General features: G+C 38.0%; 1 protein-coding gene across 2 annotated transcripts in view; it reads right to left on the reverse strand.

Annotated features, from left to right (window-relative positions):
* Positions 1–9,266: 9,266 nt before the first annotated feature.
* Cpsf6 (cleavage and polyadenylation specific factor 6) overlaps positions 9,267–14,962 on the reverse strand; it is a 30,891-nt gene continuing 25,195 nt past the window's right edge. For both annotated transcript variants that reach the window (XM_032912787.1, XM_032912811.1), the window contains one exon: positions 9,267–14,097. In XM_032912787.1, coding sequence (XP_032768678.1) covers positions 14,045–14,097 — 53 coding nt within the window. In that variant the 3' untranslated portion in view covers positions 9,267–14,044. The remainder of the gene's footprint in view (positions 14,098–14,962) is intronic.

A 14,962-nucleotide genomic window follows, 5' to 3' on the forward strand; every position in this document is an offset into this window, starting at 1 on the left:
GAAAATACTGGGAGTTGATAGTGATCTCATAACCTCCGGTTGCCCTCCTCCCACTCTGGCAGCACAGATTAACCCTTTCTCTCAAAACTGGCTGTTTCATCAGCTTGTCCTCCAGCCTTTCTGTGCTTCTCAGACCTCACAGTCCTCCAGGACAATTTTTTTTCCTCTTTCCTCCCAATGGGGAACGCCCACTCTCTTGCTCAGTCACCAGGACTGAGCCTCATTGTTCTCTTCCGTGCTCCTTTCCTCCCAAGAGCTTCCATCTCCCTCAGTAACCTCTTCAGTTGCACTGGCAACTCTGCAACACCTCAGAAGAGGGCAGAGTGACCCCTTTTGTTCTCCCATTCAGCCATTTTTTTTGTTTCTCAGGCCCCTCCATTTCCACACCAAAATTTCCCAACTGCTCAGCCATTCTTCCAACCTTTTCTTTTCTTTTTTGAAACAGAATATACAAAGGAGAAAAAGAAAAAATTAAAAACCCAGAAAATCCCCTCTGGAACCGAAGTTGGTTGTATGCCAGTGGTAGTCACTACAATAAATGTTTTTTTTTTTTTCCCTTTGTCCTCTGCCACTACCATTTGGAATCAAATTTCCCATTTTTTTCTTTATGGTTGGTTGCCATTTGTAGCTGGACTACTTTGTGAGTTCTTCCCACTTTTTAATCCCACTCCACCCTCTGCTGTTTCTTCCCCAACAGTAATAGTAGAGAAAGGCAGAGGGGTTCCCTGAGTGATTTTTTGATTCTTTTTGAAAGCAGGACTAGTAACAAACTGCACCAACCCCCCTGAACCACCACCAACCGCCAATCCAGCTCTTGGGGCCCTAGCATTTACATACCCTCTGAAAAGCTCCCAGAACACTAACCACTAGACAATCCTGGAACTACCTACACCTAGTAAAACCCATGCCTTTGCTAGAACACCAGACAAATCCCAGCTGTGGTGGTCAGTTTGAAATAGCCCCATATCCCCACACCAGGATCAAAACAAAAACACATTCTTGTATTTCTGGGTTCTTTTGGTTTTGTTATGCTTTTCAAGACATGGTTTCACTGTGCAACCCTGGCTGTCCTGCACTCACTCTGTAGACAAGATCTGCCTACTTCTGCCTCCTGACTGCTGGGATTAAAGGCATGTGTCACCACACTGGGCTATTTCTGTGCTTTTAAAGCAAACAAAATTCCAGAATTCTTACTATAAACCTGTACAATGGCTCAGTGGTTAAAGCACTTGTTCCCCTACCCCAACCCTGGACTAACCTCAGCCCAATGTTCTGAGTTCAATCCCAGAGATCCCCACATCTAAGAGAACCAATTCTCTCACATTGTCTTCTGACTATAGGAAACATAGTTCCCAATAAGTAAATGTCAAAATGTTTACCTTTTGCTTATCTTTTAGTGTTAAATGACAGCCTGGAATGTTACTCAGTGGTTGAGTACTTACTTGCCTACTACCTGCAAGGCCCTGAGTTTGAGTCCCAGAATGAACTCAAAAAATGGACAAAATCTCCAAGTAATGTTAAATGTATTCTCTAAGACTATAATGTATTTAACATCAAAATAATCTTTTAAATAACTTCATGTATATTGCATAATTTTACAAATATCTTCAGTAAGACAGGTAAGGACCCTAATGACTTCACCAGGAGAGTCAGCTTATTACTGTGAGTAAAACATTCCTCTTGGGGTTGGGGATTTAGCTCAGCGGTAGAGCACTTGCCTAGCAAGCGCAAGGCCCAGGGTTCGGTCCCCAGCTCCGAAAAAAAGAAAAAAAAAAAAACAAAAAACAAAAAAACATGCCTCTTCAAGAGGCTACAGATTTAAAAGCATTTTTAGTAATTTCTAGGCTGTTACATGAGCCTGCCCCTTTTGGGGTCATATAACTTCGGTTCTATATTAGTGCTTCCCTTGTTGCTAAAACAAAATATCCGAGCAAAACTACTTAAGTGTTTACTTGAATGTAGTATGAGAGGATTCCCAAGATGGTGGGGAAGATATGAAGGCAAGAGTATGAAGCCCAGCGCAGCCCAGTCAGGACCATCAGAGCCAGCAGCAGTTATCAGCTCATGAAATGGAGCCACCCCAAACTACGGTACTCACCTAGATCGTCCCTCACATGCCAGAGGCTTTCCTTCCAGGTGATTCTGTATCCTGCAGAGTTAACAACCAGTGTTAACTATCACAAGCTCTCAGTCTCTTTGTTGTTTAGACAGGTCTCACTGTACAACCCCAGCCGTCCGGGAAATCACTATGTACACTACACAGATCTTGAACTCACAGATTCGGATGATGAGATTTGGGTGCACACCATGCCCAGCAGATCCTGAATCTCTTTACTGAAAGGTTTTCCCAGTGAAAAATATTAGGGACTAAAACCTTCACACAATTTACAAAATTTGTGCAAACCTATCACTAGATGGCAGTATATTGCTAGAAATTCAGTAAAGATGACTAGGCTAAAACTCAATTGGTAGTGCTTGCTTAAAATTGTACGGCCATATACTGGATCTGTCATGTTACAAAGCAAAACTACCATAAAAAACAAAGTATGTTAAAAAAAATTAATCACCAGGGCAACTTAATGTGTTCAAAACTTTCACCTGCTCACTTTAATGCATAGCTTACTTTTATGTTCATTGGTGTTTTACCTTCATGTTTATCTGTGTAAAAGTGTCAGATGCCCTGGAACTGGAGTTATAGATAGGTGTGAACTGCCATGTGGGTCCTGGTAATTGAACCCAGGTCCTCTGGAAGAGCAGACAGTGCTCTTAACTCCAGAGCCATCTCTCCAGCCTCAACTGTTCGTTTTCTTTTTTCTTTTCTTTTTTTTCGGAGCTGGGGACCGAACCCAGGGCCTTGTGCTTGCTAGGCAAGCGCTCTACCACTGAGCTAAATCCCCAACCCCAACTGTTCGTTTTCTTAATCAGGTAATTGAAGTGATTTTTAGAAGAGATCTCCACTAAGATAAACAAATACCACAGTGATCCCTGAGGTGGGGAGGGGAGAGATGATTAGATAGCCAATGGTAAGAACTAGCTTAAATTATGGTATATGAATTTAAGTATCAGATGGGCATTACAGGTAGTCTAAAAATGGGTTGGCTGGGGTGGTCTCTGATTCTCAGTTAGGAGGTAGGTAGAAGCACGTTTCAGAATTCAAAAGCAGCCTGAATGAGATCCTATCTTAAGAGTAAAACCTGTTGTGGTAGCGCATGCAGGTAGGATTTGGTGAAGGAGGTAGGGGCAGGAGTTTGAGAGCAGCTTGAGCTACACATTTTGGGCTGGAGAGATGGCTCAGTGGTTAAGAGCACTGACTGCTCTTCCAGAGGTCCTGAGTTAAATCCCAGCAACACATGGTGGCTCACAACCATCTGTAATGGAATCCGATGCTCTCTTCTGGTGTATCTGAAGACAGTGACAGTGTACTCACATACATACGATAAATAAACAAATCTTTAAAAAAAAAAAAAAAAGAAAGAAAGAAAAGAAAGAACAGGGGTTGGGGATTTAGCTCAGTAGTAGAGCGCTTGCCTAGCAAGGGCAAGGCCCTAGGTTCGGTCCCCAGCTCCGGAAAAAAAAGAAAAAAGAAAAAAAAAATAAAAAAAAAAAAAAGAAAAGAAAGAACAAAGCCAAACAAAGCCAGGCATGGTATTAAAGACCAGCCTAGTCTACAAATCAAATTCCAGGATGTTACACAGAGAAACCCTGTTTCAAAAACCAAACAAAAATACAGAAAAGACAAACTTGCAAACCTGTAGTGTGTATTATACTTGATAATTGTAATGCAGAACTCAGTTCCCAGGCCAACTGGTGTCAATGTTGCTATAGACCATTTTCTACTGCATTTTTACACCTTTAATGAGAAAACTTTATAAAGCTGACAACCATTGAAAATGGCATCCAAAAATTTATAGTCCAAGTACTATGTTTTAGACTGTTTGTTTCTACTTTAACATGCTATCAGAACATTTCCTTGATCGCCACAGTATTATGCAAAGCAACAGAATGTGAATATAAACAACTTGGCTTCCCTGGAACTTGCTCTGTAGACCAGGCTAGCCCCAAACTCACAGATCTACAAATCTCTGCCCCATGATGGCACCTCCCCTGCCCAACGTCAATGAGTCTTAAATCTTATTAACTTATTTTTTTTTTTTTTTTTTTGAGATAGGGTCTCACTATGTGGCTCTGGCTGTCCTGGAACTCACTACATACTCCAGGCTGACCAGTACAGCACAGTGTGTCCAGGGTCCTGGGTTCAATTCCCTACATGTAAGGAGGCCTGTGACTGAGACCAAAAAGGTAACTTAGTCCTCTGACCTTGTATATGTATTTACTTGCTAAACCCTATTTTGACTGAATGGTGAGGATAAATTTGAAACACTAGCATAGACACCCACAATACTCCAGAGAGCATGGTATGTACCATGCAAAGATTCAAAGGGAGGAACATGTTGATCTGTCTGAAAAACAGGAAAAAAAAAAAAAAAAAAGACAGGAATAGGCTGAGCACAGTGGGCAAGAGATGAATTAGATCATCTGGTCAGAAAAAGGACCTAGAGCTCAGAAAGGAAGTTCTTAGCACTACAGCTTTACTGAAACAGGGAGCAAGCTACTGCAGGATTCTGATATCTGTGCTATAGAGACTGTGTGGTATCAAGGGCAGAAAGCAGTCTGAATACAGAAAGTGGTCCTGGGTATTCATTGATGGGAGATGGGCTGATGTGTTGAATGTGAAATGTGATGGATCAAGGGGAGCTCTCCAAGTTTTAGGAGGTAGCAACTAAAATGTTAGACTCAGTGGAACGCGTAGCTGAGATGGATGTACCAATGATCAGAGTTCAGTCTCAGCAGGTTAAGTTCGAGATTCCTATTGTGGATTTTGCCAGTAAGCAAAAAAGTTTGGGAGGATTGAAGTAGAAACTGTAATTCTAGCACTTTCGAGACAGGTCTCTCTGGGTTCAAGGCCAGCCTGGCCGAGGTCTAGGATAACCAGGGCTATACAGAGAAGACCAGTCTCAAGAAAAAGAAAGGTACAACTTACAGCCATTTAAGTTTAAAAAAAAAGCAAGGCAAACTAGGAAGACTAAACTCCCTTGGGAGTACTCAAAAACAAAGACAGACACACATAGGATCTTAAAAAGTGTGAATTTTACATTTCGTTTATGACAGTTCAGTTATGGGCCTAATAAAGGATGCCATGTTCTGTAGTTATTATGTGTGTGAGCAAGGGAAATAACCGGAAAACAACTGCATCGCCGTATATTCTCCTCAGATCATTAATCTAAACCAGCCCAATAAAATGGGCTATGAGCTGTAGTTTCTGTGTACAGATATACACCCTACCTTTCTAAGGAATGTGAGTTCTCTAAGGAGCTCGTTTGCTCACAGGATAACCTGAGACCTGCTGCTGGCTGTGAAGCCACCCACCAGTAAATGCACACAGCTGCTGGCTGAGCATCCTAACTTACACATCTTTCTAAACCAGCTGTGTTCCTAGGATGAGTGAGACACTTCCAAGGGGAACACAGGGCTCAATTTTCTACACTCTAAACTTGTATAAGCTTTGATTTATACTATTTAAGAGTTTGCTTGCATGCATATTTATGTAACATGAACATGCCTTGTGTCTTCAGAGTGCAGAAGAGGGCACTCTATCCCCTACAAGTGGAATAACAGCTGTGAGCTGCCACGGACTACTGGAAATTGAACCTGAATTCTCTGGAAGAACAGCCAGTGCTCCTAATTGCTAAGACATCTTTCTAGACCCTTCCCCAGGTTTTATACTCATCTGTCCACCTGGTAGCTGACAGTTAACCACAAATGTAGAGTAAGTACCAATATTTAAAAAATTATGTACACACACGTGTGTGTGTGTGTGTGTGTGTGTGTGTGTGTGTGTGTGCGCGCGCGCGCGCGTGCCAAGTGTCCATTGAGGTTAAATACTACCAGATATTAATGCTGAGGACCAATCTTGGATGCTTACCAAGAAGAAAAGTACACTCTTCACCGCTAAGCCAATTCTTCTGTCCTGCATAAATATTTGTATGATACTTTAAGAAAATGAAGTATTACTTGAGCTGCTTACTATACCCTGACTTAAATACAAAGCATCTCACAAGATCTATGTAAATAGGTACTCAAGATTTCTGGAAGTGAATATTTATAAACATATTCCTAATTTCAGTTTAATTATCAATAACTTAAAAAATAAGACTTAGTGTGATAGGGACGGACAAATAACTGTAAAATGAGAATCCCAAGAGTATTTTCTAACTTCCACTCATTTTTCTGCCCATCACAACTCCTCAGAGCTTTTTTTTGTAAAATCTACCATAAAGTGTGAGGGAAAAAATGAAAGACTAAAAGTACAAAAGCAGTTCTGTAACGCACAGCCTCAGGCAGGGAGTAAATGGGTAAGCTGTATGTTGTGGCTAGGCAACAACAAAGTGCAAGTTGAGGTGACAGCCTGTCTGCAGCTTTATGCATTTATCTCCTCCTGGGAAACAGATGCAGGCAAATGGACTGCCACAAATAAATGAAGCCTAAACCTCAATGCGTGCCAAGCCTTAATAGAGCTAAGAATATCACTTCTCCTAAATATAAGCCACACTTACATGATGGTATTCTCAACTTCTACTTCAAATATTGTAAACTTCCTACCACCTAAGTACAAACCTATAAGCTTTGATGTATTTATTCTCCTTTGAAAGAACTTTTCTGTTTCCATCCAAGAAAGTAGTACTCAGTACTACTGAACTCGATGAGTCCTTTGCTTCCTAAAACATAAGTATGACCATAGCAATGGACCTTCCTTTTTACCACTGGTCAAGTTCTTAGCAAATTTATCTCTATCTTAACTAAAGGTTACATAACTTAAGATTTAACCCCAGTTCTCAACTTCAAAGTCATGACTACATGATTATAAAATGGAAAGCAAAAACACTAAATGTGCACCCTTTGTCTCCCAATGTACTCCATCGTCACTGCTGCAGCCTTACACAAGCCCTTCATTCTCACTCTGTGCTACCTCACTCTCTCCCTTGTAGTTCATCTCCTGATTTAGTAAACTTCATTGTCCTACCTCCCTCATCTCTTTCCCAATTTAATCTGTAAAGATGCTTTGAAATGCTAACTAAATCCTGCCACTTCACACACACTCCTCACTCCCTGAGACACTGAGGGAATTTGGGAGGTGTGGGCGACTGTGCTTGTGTACAGAGGCAATCCACAGGAGTTAGCTCTCTCCTCACACCACAAAGCCCCATGACTCCCATGCTCCTCAACACCTGCTTCAGGCAATCAAGCATCCTTCAAATTTCTACCTACCACACTGAACTCTCCTGCCAACAGGTCCGTTAGGAGCTTCCCTCTTTGCCAGGCCTAACTCTCCGGGTTTCAGTAGTATAATGTTCAGGAAAGAAGCTAAAGCTTTCATAACTGAGTGTGGGGACTTTCCTCCCATTAAATGTAGGGCCTACCTGGGTAACCGCACTGGCTACAGAAACCCTATGGCGTGACTCCTAAAGCCCAAGTAAAAGCCAGAATACAGTGGCATGCACTTTCCATCTCAGCACTCATACTGATCACAAACCTGCTAGGCGGAGTGTGCCACTCTGGCAGAGACAAGGGGAGGCTATCTAAAAGTGGAAAGCAAGAGCTAACCCTGTATGTGGTCCTCTGATCTGACAGGTTAAGTGCCTGCACAACAAAAATAGAGATAACTGCTGACTTACTTTGGCTGGCCTCAAACTTGATCCTCTCCTTCCACTTCCAGGTGCTGGCAATTACAGGCACACAGTACCGCACACCCAGCTGACTCTATGGACTTCTGAAAAGGCCCAGAAAGTAGCTATTTCATGGTTAGGAAACCCAAATAGGAAGACTAGGGAAATCATCTTAAATCCCTTCTTTAGCAGGGAGACCCAGCTTTACCCAGGTCGGAGCTGGAATTCAGCTGTTAGAGTGCTTGACTATCATGCAGGAGGCCTTGGGTTTCAGTCCCTAGCTCTGCAGAAAATGGGAATGGCACTGTGCCTGTTATGGCAGCACTTAAACATGGCAGGCAGGAGGATCGCAGATTTAATGTCCTCCTCATCTATACTATAGTGTGAAGCAATGCAGGCTGTGGCTGGTTCCTTCTTAATTTGATGTGTTCTTTACTCAAGATATTCCCACTAACGTTACGCAGTTACATGCTCTTTGATGTTACATAAAGGCTAAAAAGAGCCTCAAGTTATTCCAATAAATGCAACTTTAAAAATGCATAAAGATGACTGGAGAGATGGCTCAGTGGTTAAGAGCACTGACTGCTCTTCCTGAGGTCCTGAGTTCAAATCCCAGCAACCACATGGTGGCTCACAACCACCTGTAAAGGGATCTGCTGCCCTCTTCTGGTGTGACTGAAGACAGCTGCAGTGTACTCATATACATAAATAATTTTTTTTAAAAAAATGCATAAACAGTAACAAGAAACCTAAAATGCTACACAAGCACTGATGGCAACCTGCATTATTTCAATCTAAATTATTTAGCATTGTTACTGAGAAATCAAATTGCTTAGTATTGTTATTGAGAAATTAGTATTTGCACATAAGAATTTGTTCAGAACTTCAACTGTATATCACATGTCTTTCTTTGTTAAAAGACTACCCAAAGACGGCCTGAATCTCATCAGATGAGGAAACTTCTGATCCCAAGTGCTCAGATTACAGATGTGCCCTACTGCGTCAGCTCTTATTGGTGCCATGTATCAAACCCAGACTTCCAGCGCTGTATGCAAGTACTCTGCACCAACTGAGTTATATCTCCAGCCCCAGTGGATCAAATATTTGACGAACTAATCTGTTCTTTAAAAGTATGTCCCATAATGTTCCTAAGTTAACTGGTAAAGTATGTTGCTATGATCCAAAAATGTTAATTCTAAAGGATTAGTGAGGTTCATAATCTTCTTAAGATGAGGCAACTATATTTTAGCCAGATGTCTGAGCAAGTAAAGCTGATGCCACCTAACCCCTGCAAGTTGTCATCCCACCTCCACATTTGGGCCATGGCTGGACATGCACGTATGTATGCATGCATGCACACGAAATGGATTTAAACTTTTAAAATATGCCAGGAGAAAATAGCCACTCTCAAAAGTGTTGGCTTAGACAAAATACACATGAAAGTCTAATCTTTCATATTGCATTTCCCCAACAGATATTATTCAAGGGTAAAGGAAATAGTTACCAAAATTATAAGCCAAACAAAAAGAGCAAACTGCAAAGTCTTACGAAAACTTTTTTATTTTCCATACAAGATAAATACCATGCTTGTTACTAGCGCAGTTTAAGGCCAACAATGGCCATATAGAAAACTGCTGAACAGTCACCTAAATGCTAAAGAAAGAAAAGACAAAGTAAACATTAAACACAAATTTGCAAGTACAAACATTTTAATAAAATGGGAATGAGCCTTTTGAAAGAAGCTAATATGGAAGTCTAGTTTTCATGGACATCAAAAGAATGCCTATTGAATGGAATATCACCTTACCTTTTGCACAGAAATCTTATGAAGTCACCACATTCAATAGCTAAATCAAGACTTTCTTTGGCCTTCTGGTATTAGACAACTTATTTACAGAGGGGGACCATAACCCATAGGTACTGTAATATGATACAATTTTTTTAATTGTTAAGGGTTTTCCATAAAAATTTGTAAAACAACTTTGTAAGGCTGTGCTGGGCTGTAAACTACTTTGCTAATATACCATGGGATGCAAGGAAGGAATAATAGACCTTTTCTTAAGGCTAAAGTCATAAATGTTATAGTTGCAGTCCTCAAAATGCATTATGATTCACCTCAAATGATCATTTCTCATTAAATACCACCTGAGTACTACAATTTCCAAAGTAAAAAAATGAAAAAAAAAAACCAAAAAAAACCCCATGAATTATCACTGAATTTTAAAATAATTTGCACACAGAAATGCTGAGAAGTGTTACACAGTAAAGTGTAAACTTTCAAAATGAAGTACTTTTACTAAAATGAAGGGTATATCCAATCATGAAGTGAATGTGATTTACTCCCATGGTGGAGTTTTAGGGTACTTTGATATGGAAACTGCTCGTAGTATTTACTATCCACGAATACCATTCAAGACCTGTGTGACTTCAATTCAATGCTACCTAATATTTTAGATGTCTCCCGTTACAACATAATTAATGTAGCAGGAAGTCTTTAAAATCTGCCTACATGTAACCAAGAGTTCATATGCCCCATATGAAAACCATAGTAGCTATATATTCAGTGAATGCCAACTACCTGGAACTTTAAAGAAACATTGGGCTAAAACCAACCTAAAGCAATCTGAACATAATACAATGGCCTGAATATTTAGAATATTCATAAATTCATATTGCTTCTTTCTAATGCTAAGAAAGAAGAGTGTAAGAACTTCCTCCCAGAAGCCTAGACGCATAGTACACTTTCTGTTTTGACTTAAAATGAAACTAATTCTAAATCTTGATTTAAATAAAATCTAAATTTAAAAAAAAAATCTCACGATATGAACACAGAAAACACCACATATAAGGCCACATCTCAAGAAATTCATAATTTTTGGTTGAATGTTTATTTAAAAATTAGTCTAAGGCTTCTAGGAGTCAAGTTGCTAAAAATAAATACACCAGTGTTTAAACTGAATATTAATGTTAACACATACACTATAAGAACATAAAAATAGAATGCTTTGCTACAAAAACCCTACTTAATATATTTTAGCACAAAAAAATGTCTAGTATGTACAATGAAAAAGCGTGCATTTAGTAAGAACACACAACCAGGGGAAACATTTACAGAGGGCCATGGGATGCAAATGAAGTTCATGAATAAAATTTAAAAATCAGTTTATCTGTGCAATAGCAAGAATCTCAACACTGTATTCTCAGTAAAGAATCAGAACATAAACTTCCTCTTAAAATAACTTAAGCTGAAGCTTAAAACACAATATTGGGGCCACCTTGCAAGATACAAACAATGCAATGACCATTTGGGTAGCAAAACTAAAACGTTAAGAGCACTCCAATCGGAGTTCTGCAGTAGCATCTCATTGTATGAAACAGAATGTACTTAGGCTATTGGCACATTTCAACACAGGGAAAGAGAAAGTCTTACCCTTTTCAACAATCTCCCCCCTTTACTATAAAATATTATACAACGTTCATGAAAACTTCCATGTTTATTTTTAGAACTGACTTTAAACTAGTAAAAACTAAAGCAACAGTCTCCATAGGAGAATCAAATCAAAATAATACCTTAAGCTACATGCTATTTGTAAATTCCAAATTGTAGTTAACTGCTTAAGATTATAGGTTAAGGAGACATTAAATGGCCTAACATGTATGATCAATAGCTATGGCAAGTCACTAAAATCTTGCTCATCTTGCTGATGAAAGCTGACAAAACATACACACATGTAAATGTACACTGAAAGAATCCTTTCTACAAATGTATTTCCTTTACCTCAAAGCAGTATATTGAATTCAAAGTGCTGCTCCAGGAGAAATACCATGTGGGCGCTTTACCAAGCATCTGGAATTTTAACTACTAGTTGCAAGGAATGTGACTGCACAGCACTAGGCAATGCTAGGATTCAAGACAAACTCAAGCTTGCTTTCACTGCCACTATATGAACCACAATTTCTTGAAAATTCTCCCTAGCTCCTTTTTTCTTCTGACTTTTTCTACTCTTTAGTTCATTTGTCTGCCTGCCTGCCTGCCTGCCTGCCTGTCTCTTATTTCTCTCTCTCTCTCTTTTTTTTTTTTTTTTTTTTTTTTGGTGTCTTTGTAAAATTTTATCTCTTTGGATTGTTTTTACACATTAAAAACCAGTTTTCAAATGAAACTGACTCCTCAACAACAGAAGGCTTTGACAAATAAAACAAGGTTTGCAATGTTTACTTTTACTGCTGACATTCATGTGTTATCAGGGAGGAGACACTGTAAAACTAGACAAACCAAAGTTATTTTATTTCTTCCTGACAACACTTAAAATAATGGACTAGCAGCAGCAAACAATGCTAGTCCACTCTGTCTGTGTCCAAAGTCAGGTAATGGAATAAGCCGGGCAAGAGGGTGACATACAGAGAGCAACAAGAGTTCCAACTCATTTTTAAAAAAGAAAAATAAAAGGTAATAAAGGATTAAAATTAGTACAAAATCTCCAGTTTCATTTCAAGTATATGTATTTTTGATTCCATTTTAAAAATGTTCAGAGAAGTTCTATCTATGGGCATTGTACTTACCTTTTAATCTCACTATCAACTAATCTTAATCTCCCTTGTAAACACATGTATGTCCACACGGCTTCACATTAGGATATTGTAATTAAACTGTTAAAAAAGCTAAGAAATGACAAAAACTTACAATACCTATATACAAAACAAAATAGATTTTGATACAACTCTCAAATTAAAAGGTAATTGCATTTCAACAAGATTAAAACTTAAGAAAAATCATTTCTGAGAGCTAACAACAGTTTGGGTAAACACCAATGATCCCTTGCAAAAAATACTCTGCTCACAAAATGTTTTAAAATGAACTGACAGTGGTATGGATATTTTTGAGTATTTTAAAAGCAGAAAAGATGAAACTGAAGAAGAAAAGTACAAATCTCTCAAGCTGCACACTCTCGACCTATGGTACATGCCTTAGGCACTGCTCTTAAATTTAGGTAAACTTTAAGATCTTTTAAAACATATTTAACACAAATTAGCTTAAGGGCTTTATCTAAAAATTCTTTAGTAATTCAGATTTTTATCTTCCTATAAAAATAGGCAATCAAATTAACAGTTTGTTTCTGCTAATTTTGCAGAACACATGCTAGCCAGGTGTGTTTAATACAACCTTTTATTAAGGCTGGATTAAAAAAAAAAAACAACTGATAACTAACTCTAATCAAGCATAGATCAACAAAGTTACAGGAATATACACAGAATTCCTCGAACCATGAAGACAGTGTAACTATAATTTTTCATTATTCACACTGAAGAATACAACCCAATGTTAATAAACATCATACCCCTCAAAAATTTTTATCAAGTACAATACTAGGGCTTTCTTTACTCATTTATCTTGCTGTGTGGCCATAATTACACTGCCTATGGCACCATCAGCATGAAACAGTAAATTACTGCATGAAATCAGAATTATCAAAATCTATCTTAAAAGCTAGCAGTTCACAATTTTCATTTCAGTATATCTGGGTTGTAATTAAGCTGCACTACTGTAGCAAATACATGAATTTTTACCAAAAATGTTACAACCTTCAATTTTTTGACCCCCTAACACATTGACTGGATTGCTCTGTCAGATTTCAGTTTTTACACGTTTACATACCATTCAGCAAAATCACAAGCTAACTAGGTAAAAACAGCTAGAAAAGCAGAATATAGAAATATTAAATACCCATGTAATCACCTATTCTAATATCAAAATCAAGGGCAATAGACACTTAATTAGTCATGTTTAATTCACTGAACGCAAGATTAGATTGATGCATATCCAAACACGCTATTGCAATGCTTTTTTAAAGGACAGTAAAAATGTTGTCATAGTAACATTATCTTTAGATATTGCTGAACACAAGACTTTCCCTGAGGTGTAAACATCAAATAACTTGAACAGCTTTACACATCAGCCCCATTAAACAGTTTATTACAACACTACATCTATTGTAATCAAATTGGTGCTGTTTACAGACATTATCATATGAACATTTTAACAAGAACAAACTACTATAAAAACAAGCATTTACTTGACTTTTTCCAATTGCTTGCACATTATAATGGCCAAATATATAACCAGTAATAAAGTTGCAAAAGCTATTAACTTTTTAAATCACACAGTTTCCTTCAAATAAAACAGTTAAGCAACATAAAAAATAAAAGTAGAGCTACTGGTTACCATTTATGCAGATTTGCTTTATTCAGATCTATTCCTGTTCAGTTTATCCATGAATCCTTACAGGTTCAGTTCAATCAAGAAGCAAACTGCTGGACAAGCGTCACTTTCCCCGTGAAGACTGCTTTGTCTTGGAAGGTGTTCCTCTTCCTTCAGCTGTAATGTGTCAAAATTTGTGATGTAGATTTTGCTATTCCCCAGAATACACAAAAAAATGTTGGCTTAGCTATACATACACAAGTCGTGCAACTAGTCACTGTTAGGGATTCTAACACAAAATAAAAAGTAACTCAAACAGTAGCTGCTTACATGATGGAGAAATGCTCCTATAAATTGAATTTACAAATTCAAAATAAATTCTCATATTTCATTCTTTATGTATTAATTCCTTTGAAATTTAGTGATTCTCATATGAAGACCACTGTTTTGTGCAAAAATGGTAATTTTAAAAAGAACAAAGTCACAGTAACAAATGAAAAAACAGCAGCTACTGTTTCTGGGATGATGAGAACAACCGTAAGTCATTGTCTAAAATATGCACACTACAAAATAAATGGGAAAATGCTTGGATTTGAATGTAGATATTTTTCATTCATCCACATATCAATGTATTTAACAAATGCTGAACTGAATATAAAAATGCAGTGAAATTTACAAATTAACTGTATTTGACAGCATACACGAACTTCTGCCAATTTGTTATAAACCAATGGAGTTCCATGTTACAGAATTTATAAGTAAATACCTCAATATGGTCATTAAATATGACATCCACATACAAATCTTTAGACACAATACAATTTAAGACATTACTTTCTTCTACTTCACCTATATCCACTAGCCCAACACAAACTAATGAGTATCTACAATGATGAGTCTCATCGAAAACTTACATAAAGAGGGAGAGGGGAACCCAACAATAAAATTGATACTATAGGTTCAGGAATACATATTTATGTAAATGTCAAGTAAATGTCCAAAAAAGAATCATTAATTTAAAAATGATCACTTTTATACCAAA

Source organism: Rattus rattus, chromosome 1, assembly GCF_011064425.1.
Source record: "Rattus rattus isolate New Zealand chromosome 1, Rrattus_CSIRO_v1, whole genome shotgun sequence".
Lineage (NCBI taxonomy): Eukaryota > Metazoa > Chordata > Mammalia > Rodentia > Muridae > Rattus > Rattus rattus.